Source organism: Scyliorhinus torazame, chromosome 13 (genome assembly GCF_047496885.1).
Source record: "Scyliorhinus torazame isolate Kashiwa2021f chromosome 13, sScyTor2.1, whole genome shotgun sequence".
NCBI classification, from domain to species: domain Eukaryota; kingdom Metazoa; phylum Chordata; class Chondrichthyes; order Carcharhiniformes; family Scyliorhinidae; genus Scyliorhinus; species Scyliorhinus torazame.
Genome location: NC_092719.1, coordinates 147,430,841 through 147,454,678, shown reverse-complemented (window position 1 = coordinate 147,454,678; position 23,838 = coordinate 147,430,841). Strand labels below are relative to the sequence as shown.

At 40.1% G+C, this 23,838-nt stretch overlaps 1 protein-coding gene across 20 annotated transcripts in view; it reads right to left on the bottom strand.

The window, feature by feature from the left end:
- Positions 1–23,838, bottom strand: part of foxp1b (forkhead box P1b) — a 739,458-nt gene that overhangs the window by 189,573 nt on the left and 526,047 nt on the right. For 19 of the 20 annotated variants that reach the window (XR_011934140.1, XM_072472250.1, XM_072472248.1 and 16 more), the window contains one exon: positions 7,996–8,133. Coding sequence is in view for 19 of the 20 variants with exons in the window: in XM_072472250.1 (XP_072328351.1) it covers positions 7,996–8,133 (138 nt within the window). In the remaining variant the exon portion in view is untranslated. Of the gene's footprint in view, positions 1–7,995; positions 8,134–12,316; positions 12,474–23,838 lie in introns of those variants that run through there. The other variant, XM_072472266.1, reaches the window with a different exon arrangement.

Sequence of the window (23,838 nt, the reverse complement as noted above, 5' to 3'; positions counted from 1 at the left end):
TCTCGGACCGTCATCAAGGCCTGTAAGGAGACGTTCTCCAGACATGCTATCCCACTCATTGTCATGAGTGACAATGGCCCGTGCTTCAACAGCCACGAGTGGTCTATGTTTGCCAAGTCATACCATTTCAAACATGTCAATTCCAGCCCACACTATCCGCAGTCCAATAGGAAGGTTTAAAAAAGGGGTGCACATTGTGAAACAGCTCATCAGCAAGGCCGCGGATTCTGCTTCTGCCATCTACCTCGCGCTGCTTGCATACAGGGCGACCCCACTGTCCACTGGCATGTCGCCGGCTCAACTCCTGATGAACAGGGACCCGCGGACGACACTTCCAGCCATACACTTGCCCAACCTGGATCACCTCCCGGTGCTGCAGAAGGTGCAGCAGCTCTGAAACCAGCAAAAGCAGGACTATGATGCTCACACCACCGATTTGCCCATGTTATCCCCGGCAGACACTGTCAGGATCAAGATACCGGATGGTGGCTGGTCTGCTCCAGCTGTCGTTGTTCAACAGGCTGCGCCCCCGCTCGTATGTTGTACGTATGGCTGATGGTTCTGTTGTGCGACGAAACAGACGGGCACTGCGCAAAATTGCCTGCCCGCAACCACTTTCTTCTCCGTTTCCGTCTGTTGTTTTGCCACCTCCTGATACCTCGAACTACGAGGCCACCAGTCAGGATTCCATCCTGCCTGTAAAGGCGCCGTCGTCCCCACCACCACCTCTCCGGCGGTTGACAAGGATCAGACGCAAGTCCAGAGACTGGACTTATGAACTATTGTTTTGTTTGCTATGTTCTGTTTTCTCATATTAGACAGCTGTCTTCACATGTAAATGTGTTCACATATGCCACCGCTTGTAAGTATGTTAATATATACCACCACATGTAAGTATGTTCCCATGTGCCAACAAAATATTTTTAAAAAGGGGTAGATGTCATGATATGCAGACATGCAGATAATGATAGACAGACAGGCACAGACAGGCAGCTAATCAACACAGAGAACAGGACATGACCAATGAGCAGGCAGGACGCTCAGGGGTGGTATCTCACTATAAAAGGCACAAGGCACTCACATCCCGCCTCTTTCCACTGATGAACATCTGGAGAGTGAGTCAGGATGTATCACACAGTATCACACCGCCAGCACGTGGCTAAAAGCTAGTCTGGTTCAGTCAGACAGAGTAACCACACTTAGGTTAGCAGAGAGTCGAACTCATAGAGAACTGTGCTAACTGTGCTACTGGTTCAATAAATCAGATTGAACTAACTTCAAGGTCTGGAGTATCTTTTGGTTAAAGCTGCATCCAGTTGCAGCCTGTGTTATCCCAGAGTACATAACATGACAATCGTGATGCCATTTTTCAAGGTTTCCCCAATGCACAAACATTATCCAGGGACCACCAGCCCCCCAGCACTGTCCAGGCACTGCCAGGATGGTGGGGACAATCGTCTCATGCTTTTACATTGGCGTGAAAAGCAAATTGCCTCGGGTGAGGTTTTCTGCTCCCCTTGCCAAACCTGCTCAAAAACAGTGGGAGAGGAAAATCCCACACCCCATGGATGCCATTTTGGACTCTTAAAAACAGATGCTCGCCAATTCTTGACCTGACATATTGAAAATCAATGTCATTGAACATCAGCTGCCTACCTTAGGCAGAATGCAAGATGCTAAACCAGCAATTGCAACTACTTAAAAAAAAGTGAGGTTATTTGTAATATTTATTTGGTACTGCTTCATGCAAGTGATTACCAATTCAGAATACATCATGCTACTAATTGGACCTAACAAGAGTCTCCAGGGTAGTATTCAAATTATTAGCTGATTTAGAATGTTTGTCTAATTACTACAGTAAACCCTCTTCATTCTGCTTGTCTTTGGATCTATGCATAAATGTGTTCTATGAATAACTCTGTAGCATAGCTTGTTGGTAAATTAAAGCACCGTGGTACAAAAGCAGGAGGATAAGTTCACAGGTCGGCGCAACAACGAGGGCCGAAGGGCCTGTACTGCGCGGTAATGTTCTATGTTCTACTCCTGGGCAATGAGCTCCCAAACCCAGATGGTTGGTTGGGGGGAACATATTGGGGGTGTGTGCCTGCCTGCTAATTATAATTGGTGCATAATCAGCTCAGCATGCTTCTGCAGGGGACCAAGTTCATGCAAGGCTAGCAACATTTAAAGCCAGCCTGCATTGCTTAAGGTCAAACTGCACATGAAAGGCAAGGCGCAGTCTGGCTACAGCAGAGGCTGGAGCTGGTTCATTAAGAATTGAAGAGTAAGAAGGACCTACAATAATAATAAGGACATCTGCAACAGACCAGAGCACATAGCATATGCCCCAAGGTTTTGGGGACAGAAATAGATAAGTTGCCTTTCCCTTCCCCCTCTATCTCCTGAGGCCACATTTGTGGGGGAAAAGGCTGTTCATTCATCATGGCCAGGCTGTCTGAGGCTGCAGGTCTCAGTAAATTTACATTCAAAGTAACGTCTTGGATCTTTTTGACTTTGTCTATATATATATATATATATACTTCTTACTGTGTCACCCCAGTCCAACGCCGTCTCCACATCAGAAAAAAGGAAGTGAAAGATATCACGATTCACACATCAGTGCTAATCATATGGAAAGTGATATGCGGAAAACTATCAAAACAATAGCGCATTGTCTACTTTGACCAAAGAGTCATCCAGACTTGAAACATTAGCTCCCCTTTCTTTCCACAGATGCTGTCAACCTGCTGAGATTGTCCAGTATTTTCTGTTTTTGTTGTGTATTGTCTACTGCCAGTTAGCCATTAGTGCTCGAGGGTGGAGAGGAATGAGATATTAATAGCTTGTAGAAAATGTTATCTTGCACCAAGATTATGCTGAAACTTCATTGGATAATCTGGGTTCATATGTGCCAGATCTACATAGGTGGAATTATTGGAGATATATCAGTGACACTAGATGTTTCCAGTAGTGAGGGGGATACCTGAGAATGGGCTGAAGAGGAAACCTGCAGTATCTATTATGTAAAAGAATCCGGTGAGTGTAACATTTACTGAACTCACAGCTAGATAATACTTAGACAAGACTCAAAAAGGGAATATATAGGATTTTGTTTAAATGCATGTTACAACATACATTTTTTGCCAACTGTAACCAACATTTGTGCCATGGGCAAAACGTAACCACTGGTATTTTACTTGGTGTTTTAATGAATAAACGAAAGGTTTAAAAAAATGTGCTCTGTTAGAGATTATGCAGGATCCTGCAGGATTGTACTGAGAAAGCTGTTGGTTATTTTTGGAATATGAATAATGACAGCATTGCAGGAATAGAACTAAGTAAAGGAGAAAAGGTAACATTATGCAGAATATTACCATGGTCCAAATGCAAGCATCTCTTCCAAATGAATTGCTACATAATGTCGTAATATGCACCAATGCACAGCATGAGGTAAAAGCAGGCAGTGACAGACACACAGGTGAGTCAATCAACATACAGAACAGAACACGACCAATCACCAGACAGAACACCAGAAGGGGGCTTCCAACAATAAAACACACGAGGCATCAGCACTCTGCCTCTTTCCACTGGTGACAACTGTAGTGACAGTCGGGGTGTACAAATCATTCAACACCTTCTACATGTGGATCAGAGCTAGCTTGGTCTAGATAGTTCATGTTAGTTTATTTAGAGTAGTACAGAGTCAACCCACAGGCAGCTTTGTGCTTCGTTACTGAAGTTCAATAAATCTTGTTGAACCAACGTCTACGTTTGGCGTATGCTTGATCATTTAACTGCATTGTGTTGCAGTCCGTGTTACCCCAGGGTGAATAACACAACATGATGCCAGGAGTGGCCACTGCTTCTAAGTAATTTATCTTCAAAAAATTCACTGATGACCAGCAACTGCCTTCCGGTAGCATGGAAAAGATCCAGGCACCTCCACAGCTCCGGATCTCGGGGAACCTTAGCGCCAACTGGCAGGTCTTCAAGCAGAAATTCAGTCTATACCTTGAGGCCTCGGGCCTCAAGTGCATCCGATGCCCGAAAAATCGCGCTGCTACTGTTGATTGCGGAGGACCAGGCCATCCAAATCTTCAATTCGCTCACTTTTGCCAACAGTGAGGACAAGACCAAGTTCCAAACCGTCTTACCCAAATTCAACAGTCACTGTGAGGTCGAGACGAACGAAAGCTTCGAGCGTTATGTCTTCCAGCAGTGCCTTCAAGGTAAGGATGAGCCTTTCCAGTCTTTTCTCACTCACCTTCGCATTCTAGCGCAATCCTGCAACTACGGTGACACCGCTGACTCCCTCATCAGGGATCAGATCGTGTTTGGCGTCCACTCCGACGCCCTGTGGGAGCAGCTCCTAAAAATAAAAAAATATGAACCTGTCAGTGGCCATCGAGAAGTGCAAAGTCCGTGGACAGGCGAAAAGTCACGATTCCCGCCTTAAGTCGGTAGAGCAGGACCAACTTGCCTCCCATGAGGCTGAGAGTATACAGGTCATCGTCCGAATGCGGAGCCTGAGCATCGATGAAGGCGGCCATTTTGCGCGGTTTTCCAGGGATCCCACGCATGCGCACCATGGTCGGGAGAACGAAGCGGCCGAAAACTACACTGTGCAGATGCGAGCGGCGGCTGACTGCACTGCGCATGTGCGACGACGCACCGAGCATCACGACGTCGACGTGATGACATGCCCCAACTGCGGCACCGCCCATTTAAAGCGGCAATGCCCTGCAAGAGGCAGGCGATGCTTCAACTGCAAGAAGCTTGGCCATTATGCGGCTTTGTGCAGGTCTGCACCTCCGATAGGGGGCCAGCGATCCCAGTTCCAACGCAGACGCATTCCAAGTGTGCAGCAAGGACTGCTGGATTTGGAACCTGATCCCGTCACGGATCCAGAGGACGACTGTTCCGGCCATTCATGTACCTGACCTGCATCACCTTCCAGTTCTGCAAAAGATGCAGCAGCTCAGAACCCGGCAAAAGCTGACACATGATGCTCATGCTACTGATCTGCCCGTGCTCTCTCCGAAGAAAGCTGTTTGCATCAAGTTGCCTGGTGGAGGCTGGTCAGCTCCAGCTGTTGTTGTTCGACAGGCTGCTCCCAGATAGTTTGTGGTTCGCATGGCTGATGGATCTATTGTCCGGCGCAACAGAAGGTCACTGCACAAAGTTGCTTGCCCACCACCAGATCCCACGTTCCCAGATGTCGTTCTGCCTTATCCGGACACCTCGTTCCACGAGGCCACCAATCTGCCTGCATGCCAACCTGTCAAGACACCATCATCCCCGCCTCCACCTCTCAGGCGGTCCACAAGAATTCAACGACAGCCCCAACGACTGGACTTATAAATCGTTCCTTTGTGTATATATACTGTTATGTTTCTGCACGCTAAACACCTTACATGTACATATCCATTCACTCACCAATTGCTGTATATAGTTACTTTTGTAAATATGTCGTATATGCTCTAAGCAGCTGACAATTTTTTTAAAAAAGGGGGATGTCATAATATGCACCCATGCACATCATGAGGTAAAAGCAGGCAGTGAGAGACACCCAGGTGAGCCAATCAACATACAGAACAGAACATGACCAATCACCAGACAGAATACCAGAGGGGGGCTTCCAACTATAAAACACACGAGGCATCAGCACTCTGCCTCTTTCCACTGGTGACAACTGTAGTGACAGTCAGGGTGTACAAATCATTCAACACCTTCTACAAGTGGATCAGAGCTAGCCTGGTCTAGATAGTTAATGTTAGTTTACTTAGAGTAGTAGAGCGTCAACCCACAGGCAGCTGTGTGCTTCGTTACTGAAGTTCAATAAATCTTATTGAACCAACGCCTACGTTTGGTGTATGCTTGATCATTTAACTGCATCGTGTTGCAGTCCATGTTACCCCAGGGTGAATAACACGACACATAGCACATGATTTAACCATAAAACCATACAAAATATTCATGCTGAACAACTTCAAAATCTCATCAGTCCACTGTTCAGCAAAGCACTTCAATCAGTTATATGTTAACGCAGGATGAATTGGGTAGTAATGTCACCCAAAGTTGTGTATAAGTAACACCCGGATATAGAATTTATATATAATTTGTGTACTTTTTAGGACAGCTTTTTGTCCTGGATAGAAGATAATGGTTTTAGAAGGCGGCACGGTGGCGCAGTGGCTAGCACTGCTGCCTCACGGCGTTGAGGACCCGGGTTCGCTCCTGGCCCCGGATAACTGTCTGTGTGGAGTTTGCATTTTCTCCCCATGCCTGTGTGGGTCTCACCCCCACAACCCAATGATGTGCAGGGTAGATGGATTGGCCACATGAAATTGCCCCTTAATTGAAAAAGAAATTGGGTACTTTAAATTTTTTTAAAGTAATGGTTTTAAATTTTCCACTTCTGCACCAAGTCTTTGCCAGATTCGCGGAGGGCAGTGACTTATAAACTAAATTTTAATATGGTTGACACAGCCTTACATAGTTGAGCACTGGAAAGCGGCACTTCCTGGTGCCCAACATTTAAAAGAAGGTGAAGATAACCTTGAGGTGTTTTTGATATTTGAGCTTGTGGCATGAGTATTTTAATGATGCCATGTACAACTTCCCACAAGCAGCTTCCAAATTTATTTTAAAAATTAGCCCAATTTTTCAGGCAGCTGGAATTGTGTCTCTGCCCCATTCTGTAGCAGGCCCCCTGTTAAGTGCTCTCAGCCTTTCTTGGCTCCACATTAGAGGCCAGGGAGCTGGTCTCCCATGCATTGATGACCTTGACACTGGATTCAGAGAGGCAGTTTTGTACTGGGTGGAATTTCCACCAGGCAGGGATGACCCTTCAATCAGAAATTCAGACCAAAATGCTTCATTAATAGCAGTGGTTTGGTTTTAATAACAGCAACTTAGTTATATTATGCCTTAAGTATAGCAAAACATCCCAAGGTGTTTCACATCCGTGTAAGCAAACAAAAATGCGCACACAGCCAAAGACAGAGAAATTAGAATCGTAGAAACCCTAGAGTGCAGAAGGAAGCCATTTGTCCCATTGAGTCTGCACCCACCCTCTGAAGCTAGGCCCACTCCCCCGCCCTATCCCTCTAACCTGCACCACCTTTGGACAATAAGGGGCAATTTAGCATAGTCAATCCAACTAACCTGCACATCTTTGAACTGTGAGAGGAAAGTGGAGCACCCGGAGGAAGCCCATGCAGACACGGGAAGAACATGCAAACTCCGCATAGTTACGCATGGAATTGAACCCAGGTCCCTGGCACTGTGAGGCAGCAGTGCTAACCACTGTGCCGCCTGATGGGGTGAACAAGAGTAAAAGAGATGAGCTTTTACAGTAGGGTTGCAAAAGAGGAAAGGGAGGTGGAGAAGCAGGGAGGGTTAGCAATAGAATCTAGTGCACAGAAGACACAGTCATCAATGGTGGGTGGGAGAGGAATTGAGATAGGGCTGGAGAAAAATGCAGAATTCTATGGGAGCAGGAATAATGGTCAAGGTTTTATGCCGGTTACAAAGGCCGAAGACCATAAAGGTGTTTGTACACAATGAGGAGAAGTTGAAATTGGAGGCGTTGGTGACTGGGAGTCATTTTAATTCAGCAAAGAAACAGGTAATGGGAGAACAGGATATGTGTAGCAGAGTCTTGAATGCACTGACATTTATTGAGATTGGCCAGGAAAGAAATGGATGGGTTGAGTCTCGGGGTGACACGAGCATAGAAGGGGATTTCAGCAGTGGATGGGCTGAAGCAGTGATGGAGGCAGGCAATGTTATGGAGGGGAAAGTAGACAGTGCACATAATGTTACTCACTATTTAAATATGTGAAAACTGGTCCCTATAAAAACGCCTGACCAATTTTAAACCAGATAAACACAATTATATAAATGACGCTGTCCAGTTTTGACTGAAAGCGAACTGAGTTGTTTCAGGTAATGTGACTGTAAGCTTAATTTACTGGTTGATAATGAAGTTACCTGCTGCAGCATGATAGCCTGTTGCTGCTGAAGCAAAGCCTGGAGTTGCTGAGGAGTCAGTACTTGTTGCTGTAAAATGTGTTGCATTTGCTGGGGAGTTATCACTTGAGGTGTCATCATAGCCACTGATACTGGAACCTAAAGACATAACACATGAGAATAAGGGACAAAATATTTATAAAGCTGTACGTGCACTTGTAACAATTATTACATAGCAGAAAATTGTTGAATGGAGTGCTGAGATTGTCAAATCAGTTTCAATCTACACCCCAACATGATTCAATCAAAAATTACAATGAAACACTATGGTTCAATTTTTTAAAAATCTTAGCAAAGATCAAACTCTAAAACTATTCTAAAACTATGTACTTTTTTTATTAAGACACTGACCTGTATTGTTTGGCCTTATTTCCTGGGTCAGCAGTTGACAGGAATTGGGCCAAAGGACAGAGGTTTGTGACTCTTATATTAAAAACACTGTCTCTGGCACATAAAAAAATTTAATCTACCCAATACACCATGATTGAAAGGAAAAGTTTAGCAATTAACACATTTCAATAATTATAGTATTTAAAATATGAAATAATTTGGAACACTGCAAATTTAGAAAAAAAACTATGAAATATGCAGATTTGCTACTTTAATACAAATGAAAAAAACAGCACTAATATTGCTCATATTGCTATCGCTGATACAAACCTGAATCGCATTAGCCTATTCTGAATAACAGCATTGCCATTTCTTAAAAGAAACCTCCAATGTGATCTCAATTGTCCATATGCTGATCTAAACTATGTGAATGTTGGAACTGCCAGATTTCTTATATTGCTGATATACCCACCACAGCTTTTCTCACTGACATTTCAGTGACAAACAGTTACAGTGATGAACCTGATAGCATTTCACATTTGCTAATGTTAACGTGCCCAAGTGCATGGACATCCTTCTAAACTGAAACCGAGTAACCTGCACATTGTGTATGAAGGATGATGTCTTGTTCTGATAATGAAGCCGACATTAAAATGACAGTCTGTCTCGAACAATGTTGCATAGTTACTTTCAAGCTCATATTTAATGACAATTCTATAAATGTTGCATGTTTGTAGAATGAAATTCAGCTTTTCAAATCAATCATTATATTTCGTTGAAATTCTGAGATATTGAGCATAAATTTCAAGCTCATCGAAATAAAGGCTTTTTTATGCAGTTTTTAAAACTGAACAAACAGCTGGACTGTTTTTAATGTTTAATCAGTTGAAAAGTAGTCATGTAAAACTCTTATTAAAATACATTTGCTTTCTTGTAAAATTATATTTAAATTTCACGATTACTTCACAATATATAGCTTATTTTTGCACAATATTTCTGAATTCCATTTGATTTCCAGACACTTAATATTCAAATGTAAATTTCCATTGATCATACAAAAGTAGAAACTTGAAATGCAAAGTGATCTACAGCTTTATCATCCTGGGGGAATTTTTTTTCTGACCTAAAAATAGGCTTGTGTCAGTGAAAGGATTTAAAAAGGTATTGAGTAACAAACTCATAAATATAGAATCCAGCAAACAAACTTCTTCATCTTTACGCTGTGATGATATATTTTAGTATTTCCTTAGTTAAGAGCGCTTATTTTATTTTATCCTGTCTATGCCACCACCTTCACTGATTTCTTCTGCCATTTGCATAGTGCATTCACTTTCCTAATTTCACAGTCATTATGCACTGATGTTCTGATTTCTCAGCATCACTAATCTTGACGAACTTAAATCACTGATGAAGGTCAGACAGATGAAAGCACATTCCAAACTGTACACTGCTTTCTTTCTATGTGATACCAATTAATTTCTATTAAAATATTTGGACTCACCAAGCTTACTCGCTATTTTGGGGTGGAGGGGTGATGGAAGTTCACACTGTCAACGTACATGTGCTATCCTATTTTTTTGTGTAGTAACTAATATCAGAAATCAAACCGCATGCAGCATAGGCAATAGGCTTTTACAGCACACACTTTATTACACACTACTACAGAGGTCATTAGCAGCAAGAGTAATTGTATTGTTCTTAACCTATTGATCAATCCAACTACCGCCATTTAATCCCTAGTTGAATGACTGAAAACTGTTAGAAGGCACACTGGAGGTACTGCTTTAATACAGCAAAATACAGCCAAGCTGTAACATTATCATATTTCTAAAATACACAATGGATGTTTAATATATATTGCAATGAATGAACAAACTTCATAGTATGGGGAAAGAAAGTTTGATATAAGTCTTTAAAATCAGTTCAAAAGAATTGTTCTTGTCTTTGAGAAAGGAGACTTCATTCCATAATTCTATATGCTAAAAATGTCATACCTTAAGAACATGCCTGATGGTAAATCAGATAAGTCCGATCTGATCCTGATTAAACAGCTTCAAAGCAGAGACAGATAATAACTAGTTAATTCAAGAGTTAAAGTATGATTTGAAGTTAAAAGAGCAGCCACAGTGTGATGTATCTTCCTGTATGAAATTTTATTTGTGACCTTATGAGTTTTTCCAAGAGTAATTTATATCACGCAGAGAGAAATAAAACTAGTAGTGCAACAGAATTCCAAAGGCATGTATCCATTAAAGACATTGTCCCTTTGTTTGTTCTCTTGCAAACTTGCACTGCTGCTCCCATAAGAAATGCAAAACTCAACTGCCTTTTAAGATAATGAAAGTTACGTGATAAATGTAAGCTATTCATTCCAAACAAAAGTCCACTCACTTGTTAACCAGTCCAGATATGGCTTCACTAATAGGATGAATTGCCCATTCCATCTAATACATCACAAGTTCAGAAATGCTATCGCATTTATGAAAGGGAACAGGTTGTATTCATGTGAGATCTATACACGGGTTATATATTGGAATTTCGAAAACGATGCTCCCCAATTAAAAGTGCTGACTAACACCATGCGCACATCTTTAATAAACATACTGTACTGATTTCAGAAAGTATAAATAATAACTTTCCTCAAATGAATAGCAACAAAAGGTTTGAGGCATAAGTGAATGTGGATTGAGCATAACTGAATGCATTGACGCATAAATGTCATTTTAAGTTTCAACTTTAATGCCACACCCACAGAAAAAAGCACCTTTTTGCTCTTCAAAGCATGCCAAAGTGCATCAAAGCCAGTCAATTTATTTTGCAGTGCAGTCACCATTTTCTTTGGAGGCAAAAAACCACAGAGAATGTGTAAAACAGGATTTCATAAATTGCGAATGATTTAAATGACTAACAAGTTTATTTTTGTGGTGGTGTTTGAAGGAAGAAAACTCCTACAGATACCAGCAGACCACCCTGCTCTATTTCCAGTAGCACAATGGCAGGTAACTGGACCTCGAGTCCTCATCTGAAAGATGCCACTTCTGACAATTGCATCCACAACAATGTCTGCTGTGAAGTGCCAACTTAGATTATGTGGTTAGGCCTGAGTGGGGTTTGCTTTCAAGATCTTTTGACCCAGGAGGAAGGGTATTACTACTGAGCCGCATGACTGGTACTGATTAAAAGATTCAAATATTTTACTTGACTTTTAAATTAATACATTAAAGTTTAAAACATGCCCTATTCATATTCTAATAAACTGTAGTATACCGTCCAGGGGAGGCACCTCTTCAAGAAAGGAACAACATGGGGGTCATGTGACGGGGGTTAGATGTCCCTGATTAAAATTGTTTCAACTAAATCACGGGTTAATTTTACAACTTTATTCACAAAAGAATTGTCTCATTTAATTTTGCATTTTGGTGAAAACAAGTTTCTTACATTTGAATCCTCTGATATATAGGCGCAAGTCCAGAAAGAGGACCCATCTAGCAGAGATAGATTAGATGGAGCTTTGCGAAAATGTGATCCGATTAATTAAGGTCAACAGTCATAATTTGTAGATCAATGGGAAGGGAAGACATCTCCCAGTAAGTCCATCTCCATTAAGAAACCAGAGTATAGTTATAGGACACAAAAACAGAAAATACTGCACAATCTCAGCAGGTCTGACAGCATTGTGGAGAGAGAGAGAAGGGAGCTAAAGTTTCGAGTCTGGAGGACTCTTTGTCAAAACCCTGAAACGTTAGCTCGCTTTTCTCTCCACAGATGCTGTCAGACTTGTTGAGATTGTCCAGTATTTTCTGTTTTTGTTTCAGATTCCAGCATCTGCAGTAATTTGCTTTTATCCAGTTATAGGAAATGGCCAAAAGTATCCTCTGATTAGGGTGATGACAATTTAAAGATACAAGGATTAAAATGGAGTCTAATGCTTTAATGATTTGAAGTTACTTACCCAGGTTCATGTAAAAGTTTTAAGCAAAGTGCCAATAAGGTGGTGATGTGAATGTTGTTGGAAGATGCACACAATAGGTGGGGAGCAGACATTGTCATCTCATAACTTCCCAGATTTCCAGTGTGATGTTATAAACAACCCCAGTCACAAGATGTAATTCGCTCCTGCCACAGATGAGTAGCTAATAGCCCTATGGATTTAGTAATGATGAAAGAAACATTTAAAATAATAAAGCACTGCAACTGGCATTATGAGGCATTATGCAGACTATGAAACCCTGCCAAAATATTCAGTTCTGAGACCCTTTTTTCCATCCAACACCTCACCGAGAACAGTGATGACATAGTTTAATTTCTTGAATATTGCAAAAGTTATTTTCCACAGGTTTCGCTTTATTGTGAAATCTACAACTATCCCTTAAATGGGCAGCACGGTGGCGCAGTGGGTTGCCCTGCAGCCTTACGGCACCGAGGTCTCAGGTTCGATCCCGGCTCTGGGTCACTATCCGTGTGGAGTTTGCACATTCTCCCCATGTTTGCGTGGGTTTCGCCCCCACAACACAAAGATGCCCACGCTAAATTGCCCCTTAATTGGAAAAAATGAATTGGGTACTCTAAATTTATTTTTTAAAACTATCCCTTAAATTATAAAGCTATTCACAATAACATCAAAGCATTAGTCGTGTCACTGTTGGTACTGTTAGCCGGGTCTTTTTTAAAAATCTTCAACATGTTTATTTTCTTCCGCACTCCAAAAATAGAAACAGAATCAATTAAAGCCTTTAAAGTAGCATTCACCCTTAGCAATAAGTAGAATTTAACATTTATTATTCATACTATCCAGCACAAAGAAGACACTTGTACTACATAAATTATTAGTTTTAGTGCCATCCATATTCACTAAGTGTAAATACCAATGCAGCAAAAGTTGCTGGAACTAATTTACAATGAATTAGGAAATACAATAGTTTATTGCGAGTTATAGTTGTAGTTTGTGAATACCTAATCAGGTAAAATATTAATACTTGGCATAGGCTCTGTAGATTTATTTTGTAACAATGTGCATCCAGTAATTCTGTGCTAATTCCATCTCTTGTACTCTTTCTGCATTTAAAACATAATCCATGAAAGCATGCAAATCATAAGACAATGGTACATCAATCAGTCTGACTAAAATAAGGGAATAGTTACACCACTGTACAACCACATTTGCATTGTTGGCCTGATATTGCATCTGGATTACAAATCTTTTTCTTAAAAGTTTAATTTTTAAATTTTCATATTGTTAATCAATTTTTAACAAATACTGAAACCAAAACTGAAAGACAACTAGGAAGAATAGTTGCACTGGAATTCTCAACATAGAAAGGAGCAAATGGAAGTGAAAACCAAATTTTTGTTTTTACCCCACAGACCAGACTAAGGCAGCATGGTGGCACAGTGGATAGCACTGCTGTATCATAGGGCCAGGCAGCCGGGTTCAATTCCAGCCTTGGGTGACTGTGGGGTATTTGCACATTCTCCACATGTCTGCGTGGGTTCCTCCAGTTTCCTCCAACAGTCCAAAGATGTGCAAGTTGGGTGGATTGGCCATGCTAAATTGCTCCTTAGTGTCCAAAGATTAGGTGGGGTTGTGGGGGGAGTGGGCCTAAGTAGGGTGCTCTTTCAGAGGATCCTGCAGATCAAATGGACCGAATGGCCTCTTCCTGCACTGTAGGGATTCTATTATATTCATTTTTTGAGACATGAGAGTTGTATCAACTGTTGGGGAGTAACTATACCTTAGGTTTAAAGTAGTATTCAGAAGGCAGAAAAACTGTCTCCATTTTTTTGCGCTGGAAACACAATTGGATTTTACAAATCCTTATCAAAAGTTGACCCCTCCTCCCAGAATAACAATTAAACTCTTGTATTTTCTTAGTTGGTATTACCACTGCATAAAAACTAATCCATATTGTTCTATTACTGTACTTTGTCAGGTGGTTATCAATAATAGAAGAGGGGGGTGGCACCGTGGCACTGTGTTTAGCACTGCTGCCTCATGGCACTGAGGATCCAGGTTCGATCCTGGCTTCGGGTCACTGTCCGTGTGGAGTTTGCACATTCTCCGAGTATCTGCGTGGATCTCACCCCCACAACCTAAAGATGTGCAGGGTAGGTGGACTGGCCACGCTAAATTGTACCGGAATTGGAAAAATTAAAATAAATAAATAAAATAGAAGAGTTATCAAACTCTTTCTTATTGGGTGGCACGGTGGCGCTGTGTTTAGCACTGCTGCCTCATGGCACTGTGGACTCTGGTTCAATCCTGGCCCCGGGTCACTGTCCGTGTGGAGTTCACACATTCTCTTCGTGTCTGCTTGGGTCTCACCCCCACAACCCAAAGATGAGCAGGGTAGGTGGATTGGCCACGCTAAATTGCCCCTTAATTGGAAAAAAAAGAATTGGGTACTTTAAATTTATTTTTTTAAACTTTATTAGCATGACAGAGCCAAATTGGAATTTAGCTTAAGGATTGTCACATTTAGTAATATTTACAGAAAATAATTAAATTTTTCTATGCACTTTTAAATATTTTTTCACCGGCTCCCAGGTCTCTCGATGCCATTATCTATTTGGGTACTAGCAAGTGCATAATACTGGCTTGGGATGATGTGCTCAATTTTTTTCCTTCATTTCCCATGGAGAACTGTTTAACTAAGGTATCAAAAAGTACCCTATATCTTCTACAGCAGAGCTGAAGTGTGTAGTTTTGCATTAACAAAATGCCCTTAAAATGAATGCCCTCGACAAATGTCAGCTCCACTGATAAATGTAGCCCCAAATATACAGCATTTGTTTTTGAGATTTTGCTGCTTTCCAAGTGACTATGTTCTAAGATATCAAAGTATTTAATCAAAAATCATTATCTCTCAAATCACTATGAACCTGCATTTCTTAACAGAAAAATAAAATACATTATTAAAAGCTTGCTTTAATAAAAATGTAACCCTTGCACTAAATAGATTTGCCAAAGAAAATGCAAACATTACCTGCATCTGCTTTCTCAACAATGACTTGGATGTTACAACCTAGCTCAGGTTGTGAGATTTCAATGTCATTTCAATTATTTAACATGAAATCGCAGCCCCCAACCCCCACCCCCACCCCAAACAAAACCACTGCCATTTTTTTAATGAAGCATGATGATATAAAACACCACTGGTCTTGTCCAGAATCAATATTGTTAAAATGTACATTAAGTACACAAACTTCTTTTTGTATTAGGCACATTTCTAATCACACTTCTTCTAGTAAAAGATCAGAAAAACAGCAGGATTCTCTTATCATTGGGAACCAGAATCTTAATATACTGTCAATAATTTCCTATAAAATAGGCAGCAGCAGATAGTTTTCAGGTTTTTGCTTTAAATAATCTGCACTAGGTCATACTTAGAAATTATTTACAAAGAGGATAAACTTTAAAAAATGACCTTATTGAAATGACTATTATAAAAGAAAGGAAAGGGAACGTACATTCTTGACATTTACAAATCCTGCATAATGAAGCAAATGATATTTAGCTTGCAGGTTTATTTTTAAAGAGAAAATATAAAACTCATTACCTAGAAATGTGATCAAAAATCAAAGATCTCTCTGACTACAAAGTATATTTGTTTTACCTATGTCACTAAAGAAAAAGAGACCTTGATACCATCCTCCTGTATTTTGTTACAAGGGAAATTGGCTGTACACATGTGCTGATCAATCAATTTTTTGCAGAATGTAGCCATCTATAAAAGACAAAATATAGATCCTGAAAAAATGACACCATTAAAAGAAGGTGAATGTGTGCCAAATGTTTTACTATGGCAGCAGAAAGTGCCCTTTCAGCAGCTTTTAGCAAGTGATGAGAAAAACATTATTCAAATCTTTCAGCAAATTAAATTAAAATATTATATTGTCCATGAAATCTTTAACAATTCACAAGGCGGCTTACAGAATTTTGGCACGGTTTTAATACAATCTGTTCTGCTCATAATTGTCATCCGAACACTGCCATTGAAAGAAATCTGGGTCTAGAAATCGGACCAAGCCCAAACTGGGGCATGAACTCAGTGTAACACATGCTACATCCATCTAATGGAACCAGTGGTAGGGCTGCAGCAACTAGTCTACCAGCCTCATTAGGTAAGCACCAGCTAGCTGTGGAAATTTGTTGTGGCTCTAGAGGCATTTTTCTGATCGCTGGGTGCAACAAGATCAGCCAATACAAATGATGGCTGGAGGCGTTGGAAGAGGTTGGGGTAGGGCAGAGTGCATCAGATAGGTAGCTGATAATTTTAATATGAAGAGATCCTGACCATTTATTTTTCTAGCTCCACAAAATGATCACACAAAAAAAAACTTTGACCCACTTTCAGAGTTTCCTATCAGGATTGTTGGTTTGGCTTCTCCAAATCTGAAAAACGTGAGTCAAGTAAGCATGGTGCATGCTGGGGTTAATTGCAGGCCATTTTCACAAAGGGGTGTGCAACAGGCATTGTGGCCACTACATTTACAAATTATGAGCCTTTTTCAGGCATGAACCATGGACACCTAATTGAGCAGCCTTATCCAATATGGCAGGTGGTGCAGCAGAGTAAGTGTTTCCAGGACACCCATTATGCTGGATCCTTGGGCACCTGTAAACCATGGGTTCGGTGATCCAATTTTTTGGCGACGATATTTGAGAAACTATATTTTAAAGTTCTTAATTTAAATATGCTATAGCTTCAGTGATGATCATCCATAATGACCCTCCCTGGGAATCATTTCATGTGATCATTACAGCCAGGTAATCTCTTCATATAGGCTCAAGTGCACTTCATTCAGTTGGCAGCTAATGCAAATGTCACTCGTGCAGTGGTCTGTCAATATATGTAGTCAGTAAAATTGACTTTAATTATAATACTGAATATTGTTTCAGTACAAACAGCGTACTGTACAGTTATTAAAAATTGTAAAAGCAAAAGGTATTGCTGAAAATAAACAAAAAAAGACCAAATGTAGAATTCAAACTTTCGGTGAAATACATTTATTTGAAAAAGTACCACACTACAGATTGGTACATATCCTAAATGTCCATGTAGGAATCATATAATCAAAGTCAGCCTAATGCTAAAATCTAGCTCATCTACACCTGCTTTCATGCTGCAGGACCACTGTATTATTCTATTCGAGTCAAAGTTCAGGCATTTCTGAAATATCTTAGCATCATAACAGTAAAAGCTGTATTCTGCTACTTGATGAAGGAAAGTTTACCCCAGCTGTTTAATCAGTCTCTTAAATTTTTAATTTTCATTCAATCATCATTAAATGGAGAACAGTTAATGGACCATGTACACAGTAGCCTATGTATGTGCCTTGCATTGCTCTACATGCCTGCAGAAGATTTAAAGGAAAATATATTACGTATACTTCTGAAGACAAGGTAAATGATGTAATTAATAGAATATTCTGACAGTATTGATTTACAAGTTACGCAACCTAATCAATGGTTGGAAGCATAGATAAGGGACAATAATTTTTAGTTAATTGGTTACAGGATCACGTCAAATGCATACTTCTAGCTGTTACTTCTAAGGAAATGTCTATCTTTTAAGTTACTGTAATGCAATATATTGCAAAGGAAATGGTATACAGCTGCCTATTCTGCTATGATGCCAATATTAGTTTGGAGAAATGCAGCAAAAACTGAAAAGTTGTCTGCGAACCTCTATGCACAGCTTAGAAAGGCTCCTAGAGAATACCCAGGGAGGCGTATTCAAAGTACGAGAATAATGGCAATCAAATCAGTACGACCAAGATATGCAGTCATAAGCTACAAATCTCAGAAATGTACTCAGGCATACATCTGAATTATTACATTCCACACATAATTTTAACATAACAGTTTGCTCATTTCAGTCATTCTGTCATTACAGAATCTGAAACCTTCTGGTTTCTATTGAACAGTTTTAAACTTTTTTTTATTTAGTTTAAATACATAGAGAGCGCAGCACACAGCCTGCGCCAGACATATCCTTTGGGTAGATGGGCTATATATCACATCTAAGCAAAAAGGGTGCAAATTAGATTCTAATGAGAAAACATCAGTCGCTCCTCTGATGATTTCACTATTCACTGATTCACTCCTAATGAAGACACACACTATCCAGAATGCTCTTGAACTGTCAGAGGTCAAAATGAATTCAAAAAGCCAAAAGCAAATCAAGACAAATCGAAAGCACTGAAAGAAACCTTTTTCAGAGTGGTGTGGCAATTAAAGTAATTGCACAAAGAGACAACTTCTATCAATGGCAGCAGAAATTAAGCTGCCAATGTTGTAACAGGTTAGATGAAAATCAGATTTTAATGTATGCTTCCTCATGTCATCTTGTTTTGTCAGGACATCAAATAAAATTGAAAAGTACAAAATAACAAGCCCCAGAGAAAATCAGAGAGGCTGACCTTTCTGATATTGTTGGTTTACCATGTTCAGAAATATTTTAATAATAATGAAGTTGACTTCAGTAGCAAGGGTAAGTCATGCAAACAAATCATGCTTCATCCCTTTAAAAATATCTTTCTCTTGAGTAGAGGCATGCGTACAGCAACTTGTGAAATTCCATGAGAGTTGGTGCACGGCTATTAAAAATTGGAAATCAGAAACAACTGATTTCAGCATTTTCATCTACAAATTCTTAATGTTAACTTGTGACTTATGACTAAATATAACATGATGATAGCAAAACTACTTTTTTTTTTTTTAACTGCAACCTAACCATATTTATTTCTTTGAAGAACACTATGCCTCAGTGTTCATTGCCCAGACTGGAATGATCAGAAATGTATTAATGTTTCAGATCCATTTTTATTCATTTCTTTTCATAATTTTCATGATCCCAAAATTAAAGATGGCAGCTGAGGTTGTCAGGGCTCAGGGCAAGTAAAACAGGATGCCTTCCAGGTAAATTTGGTTAACTTAAGGGCGACACGGCGGTGCAGTGGTTAGCACTGCTGCCTCACGGTGCCGAGGACATGGGTCCGATCCTGGCCCCGGGTCACTGCCCGTGTGGAGTTTACATAGTCTCCCCGTGTCTGCGTGGGTCTCACCCCCACAACCCAAAGATGAGCAGGGTAGGTGTATTGGCCAAGCAAAATTGCCCCTTAATGGGAAAAAATAATAATTGGATACTCTAAATTTATATTTAAAAACTTGGTTAACTTATTATCCAGCTTATATTAGTTTACATTCGGGAAACAATATGCATAGATGTGCACCTTAAGACACTAACCCAAATAGACAACAAAATAGTGCAAGTCGAGAGCTTCAATGCCGTCGGACATATGCATGCATTTAATAATCTCCCAAAACAAACAAATAATTTTCCCCTGAAGGTCATTTTTGTTTTCTTTTTGAACCAACAAACCTCTTCAAAGAGCCAGCCTTTCACCCAAAAACAACAAATTTAGTTAGTGGTGTCAGGACTTTCCCACAGTCGGTTCCTGTTACCCACAGGTGTTTACAGCTCCAGCACCAGCAATTTTGAAAGGAAAAACACAACCTACCGTTGGTTTAACATCTTATCTCCGCACTCCGATGTTTAGAGGCTCAAGGGCTACAGACAAAATGTGTACCAAAACTAACATAACAAAGAAGCAACACAGTAGTTTTCCTTTCTCGTTACTTTCCCAGCCTCCCCCATCTTTCTCTTTTGAGTCTTTGTTTTAAGTAACGCCACTCTTCAGAGGTCAAAGTGGATTTTTAGATTGTGAATCTTGTTGCATTCACGATCTTAAAACTACACCTAGGAATTAAGAAAAAAACATATTCAATTCAACACCTCTTCCTATCATGTGGGCAGATGATTTATGGTTTATCTGCTCAGCAAGGTTATGCAACGCTGCATGCCTTCAGAAGTATTATTCGAATCAGTTGAGATTTAATTAAGATCACAGCCCTTAAAATCCTTGCCCCCATGAAAATTCATGGAAGACAATGCACAATGCATCCTGGTGCACCACCATAGCACAGATTGTTTTGACTCTATCCTGTGTAACAACAGAAGTTAATCCTCATTTCCATGACGACAGACAAAAGTTGTCAAATGTTGTTTTGTTTAACATTCTGTTGTTGTTGCTTACAGTGCCATCAATTAAAATATGCGCGTAAAACGACAGCCAAAGAAAATATCAGACTCAGTCCTACTGTGCTGATGCACCACTCAGTATAGTAATATATGGTTGCCTATGTCATGGTAAAGAAATGACAGGTGCTAGCAGTCTCTCTGGTTGACAGGCCACTGCACAAATAACTGCCTTTCCTGAAAGGGCTAATGCACTACTAATGAACAATAAATCAACTTTGATTATAAACTGTCAGACAAATCAGTTCTCAGTTCAGCACTCTGAGATTCTATGCCAAGTCAGCTGCATATTGCTGGAATACATCATCTACATTTAAGTTTTTGTTCACACACCACACTGAAATTTCAAATTGAAAGTAGAAACTGAAAATCAAAACAAACATTCTGCCCCCCCACCCCCCCCACCCCTCCCCCACCAGCCAGCAGAATGTGTCTGCTCTGAACCAGCTGTGAATTGGGGGCTCAGGTAAATCCTTTAACCACAGTGCTCCACGACATAAAAGCAATGTCTTTATCATCTAAGTGGTGCATTAAGCTCTTCATACCAATCGCAATCCACTCTAGATAGAGTTAGTGCATACAGTAACCTGTAACTTAACACTGTATTTGGTTTCAGATAAAAAAGTGATAGAAATTTGAAAGTCAAAACCCACTTCAAAAGATAAAACTTTGAGCTAACAAAGCACATAGTGCATATGAACAAAAAACAAACAACATTTAGAAACCTCTCCTGCAGATGATAATTAAAATGGTCAAGATGGGATTATCCATTTCCTTACAGTAAGTACAGTAAAGACACCAGAGACATGTCACTCATTTGTCTCTTAATTAATGCCTTTTCAACTCACTTTTAAAACCACTGCTGACAACTCAAATGACCCAAAATGTGGAAACTCCCTTTTGTACCAACAGAAATAGAGCGGCATGATTTGTTTTAACGGTTAAAATGGAGCATAACTTAAAATCCGTGTACAGTTTTCAAAAATACTAACCTCCCATTACTTCATTTCCTGAAGGCTTCCTTAACTATGACAACATCCCAGTTGATTCTAAACATTGACATTCAATTTCTCTGCATCTCACACCCTATTGGACTATGCAGGAATGTGTGACTGTGCTCAGTGGAAGAAATCATACGCAATACTGTACACTTTACATGAGAGAGTGCCTGACACATCAACTCAGCATTCACCTTAATTTAATCCATTCATTTTCACTATTGTTCCAACATACAGTAGTTGATATATGGGCAGTTGGCTTCTGCATGACCACATAAAAATATTGAAATGGATTAAAAAGGCTGTGGCTAGCAACAAAGAATATTCTAGGACATTTCTATTTTATGGTTCTAACATGTTATAAATTGCCATTAAATGCAGCATAAATGAATTCTCACAAAACCTGTTCCTGCTGTTGAAAGACACAGTAAATGACAATGGTTTCAATGATGAAAAGAACTCTTAAAGGAAGCTGATGAATAAAGTAGTAACAATGATAACATATTGCACAAAAGGAAGTTGTGCTTCTTTTCTCCTAGATAAATTAAATTGTCAGTTTTAGAGGAAAGGTACTAAAATTACAGAATCAATCATATTGACAAACCTGACAAACTCCATTTAGCTGCTGCAGTAAACAGAGTGGTGGGCCATGAAACACTAATAAGCCTCCTGTACAAACTCCGCTTTCTGCAGATACAGACAGATTACACTCGTAAGGGTGAGCACCGACTGACATGGTGGAAAGCCAATCAGCCACACCCTACTTACCAACCATAGTCAACTACTCACCAGAATCAATCCTTGAGATTCAAATGCCTTTAGTGGCCCTCCTCTTTTGAGACGACAGGTAAAACAAGGTCCTTGTGTAATTGAGATTTCAAGGCCAATTATTTACAGTATGGATTCCAGCTAATTTTTTGCAAAGAAAAGTGCTGTTTTTATTGCTGCTTTGTAGTTTTGTCTATTAGCACCAACCATCTCCAACAGCTACTAGAATAAGCTTAATAATCCAGTGAGAACACTGTACTGAGAGATGAAGTGCCACCATTTTTATTAAAAGTAATCAGCATTGCATTTCTAATGTCAAACTGTCCCCACTTCCTGTTTTGTAAAATACATTTCTGAATGAGTATTTGCTAAAAACAAAATGTCTTATTTTGTGCTGAATGTATTGTTTTGCATGCCCAACTTGCACATAAGCACTATTATTCAAAAGAACATGTTTCATGATGTACACCTCAGTGGAATTTTAGAAATATATTTTGGGTGTTTCAGCTAGTTCATACGTAGCAACAGTGGCGCAGCAATATTTTGAAATGTTAGCTTTGTGCTTTTGTTCTCCCTCTGCTGTTGAAATGCAACTCCTAAATGATCACTTGTTAGATAATTTATGACGCTTATCTTAAGCAAAGCATAATGGTTATCACATTTCTTTGCTTACATTTTCTTCTTTTTGCGGCCACTACCCCCTCCCCCTGTCACATCAGACATTTCTCCCAGAATTTGAACTTTAATTATGGAATCTTGATAAATATGTAAATAATTTTGACCCAGGATTCCGTCATAACAATTCTGTTCCCTCATGTTTGTCTGAAGTTTTGACACAGACAAATGCACTATATCACATGTTGATATAATATATATTTGTGTTTGTGGTTCCCACACTGCATGATTCCTATCTCAGCCTGGCTGTTTGAACATAAAAAAATATTTGCGATCAAGTCCTTATGGGTTGTTTGTATTCAGCTCCTAACAGCAACCAACAGATGACATCAAAGTTCTGCAGTCCTGTCACATCCAGCCATGAGTGATGGTGGACAAATAAACAACTGATCAAAGGGGGCAGCTCCACAAATATCTCCATCCTCAATGACAGGTGAGCCCAGCATGTTTACAACTGTCTTCCGTCAAAAGCGCTGAGTGAATTTCATCCTCTTCTGAGGTGCCAAGTTTCAGCCAATTCAATTCACTTATCATGGTATCAAGGAAAGGCTGAAGGTATTGGATACTACAAAGGCTATGGGTCCCAACAACATTCTGGCAATAGTATTGAGGACTTGTGCTCTAGAACTAGCTACGTCCTCAACCAAATTATTCCAGTGCAACTACAACATTGGCATCTATCCAGATGTGTCAAATTGCAAAGGCATGTCCTATCCATAAACAGCAGAACAATTCCTACCCACCAATTACTGCTCATCATCAGTCTTCTTTCAATCATCAACAAAGTGATGGAAAGTATGGCCAACAGTGCAATCAAGCAACATTCACATAGCAATAACCTGCTCACCAGTGCTCAGTTTGGGTTCTGCCAGGACCACTCAGCTCCTAACCACAGCTTTGGCCCAGATGGACAATATGGACAGAAAAGCTGA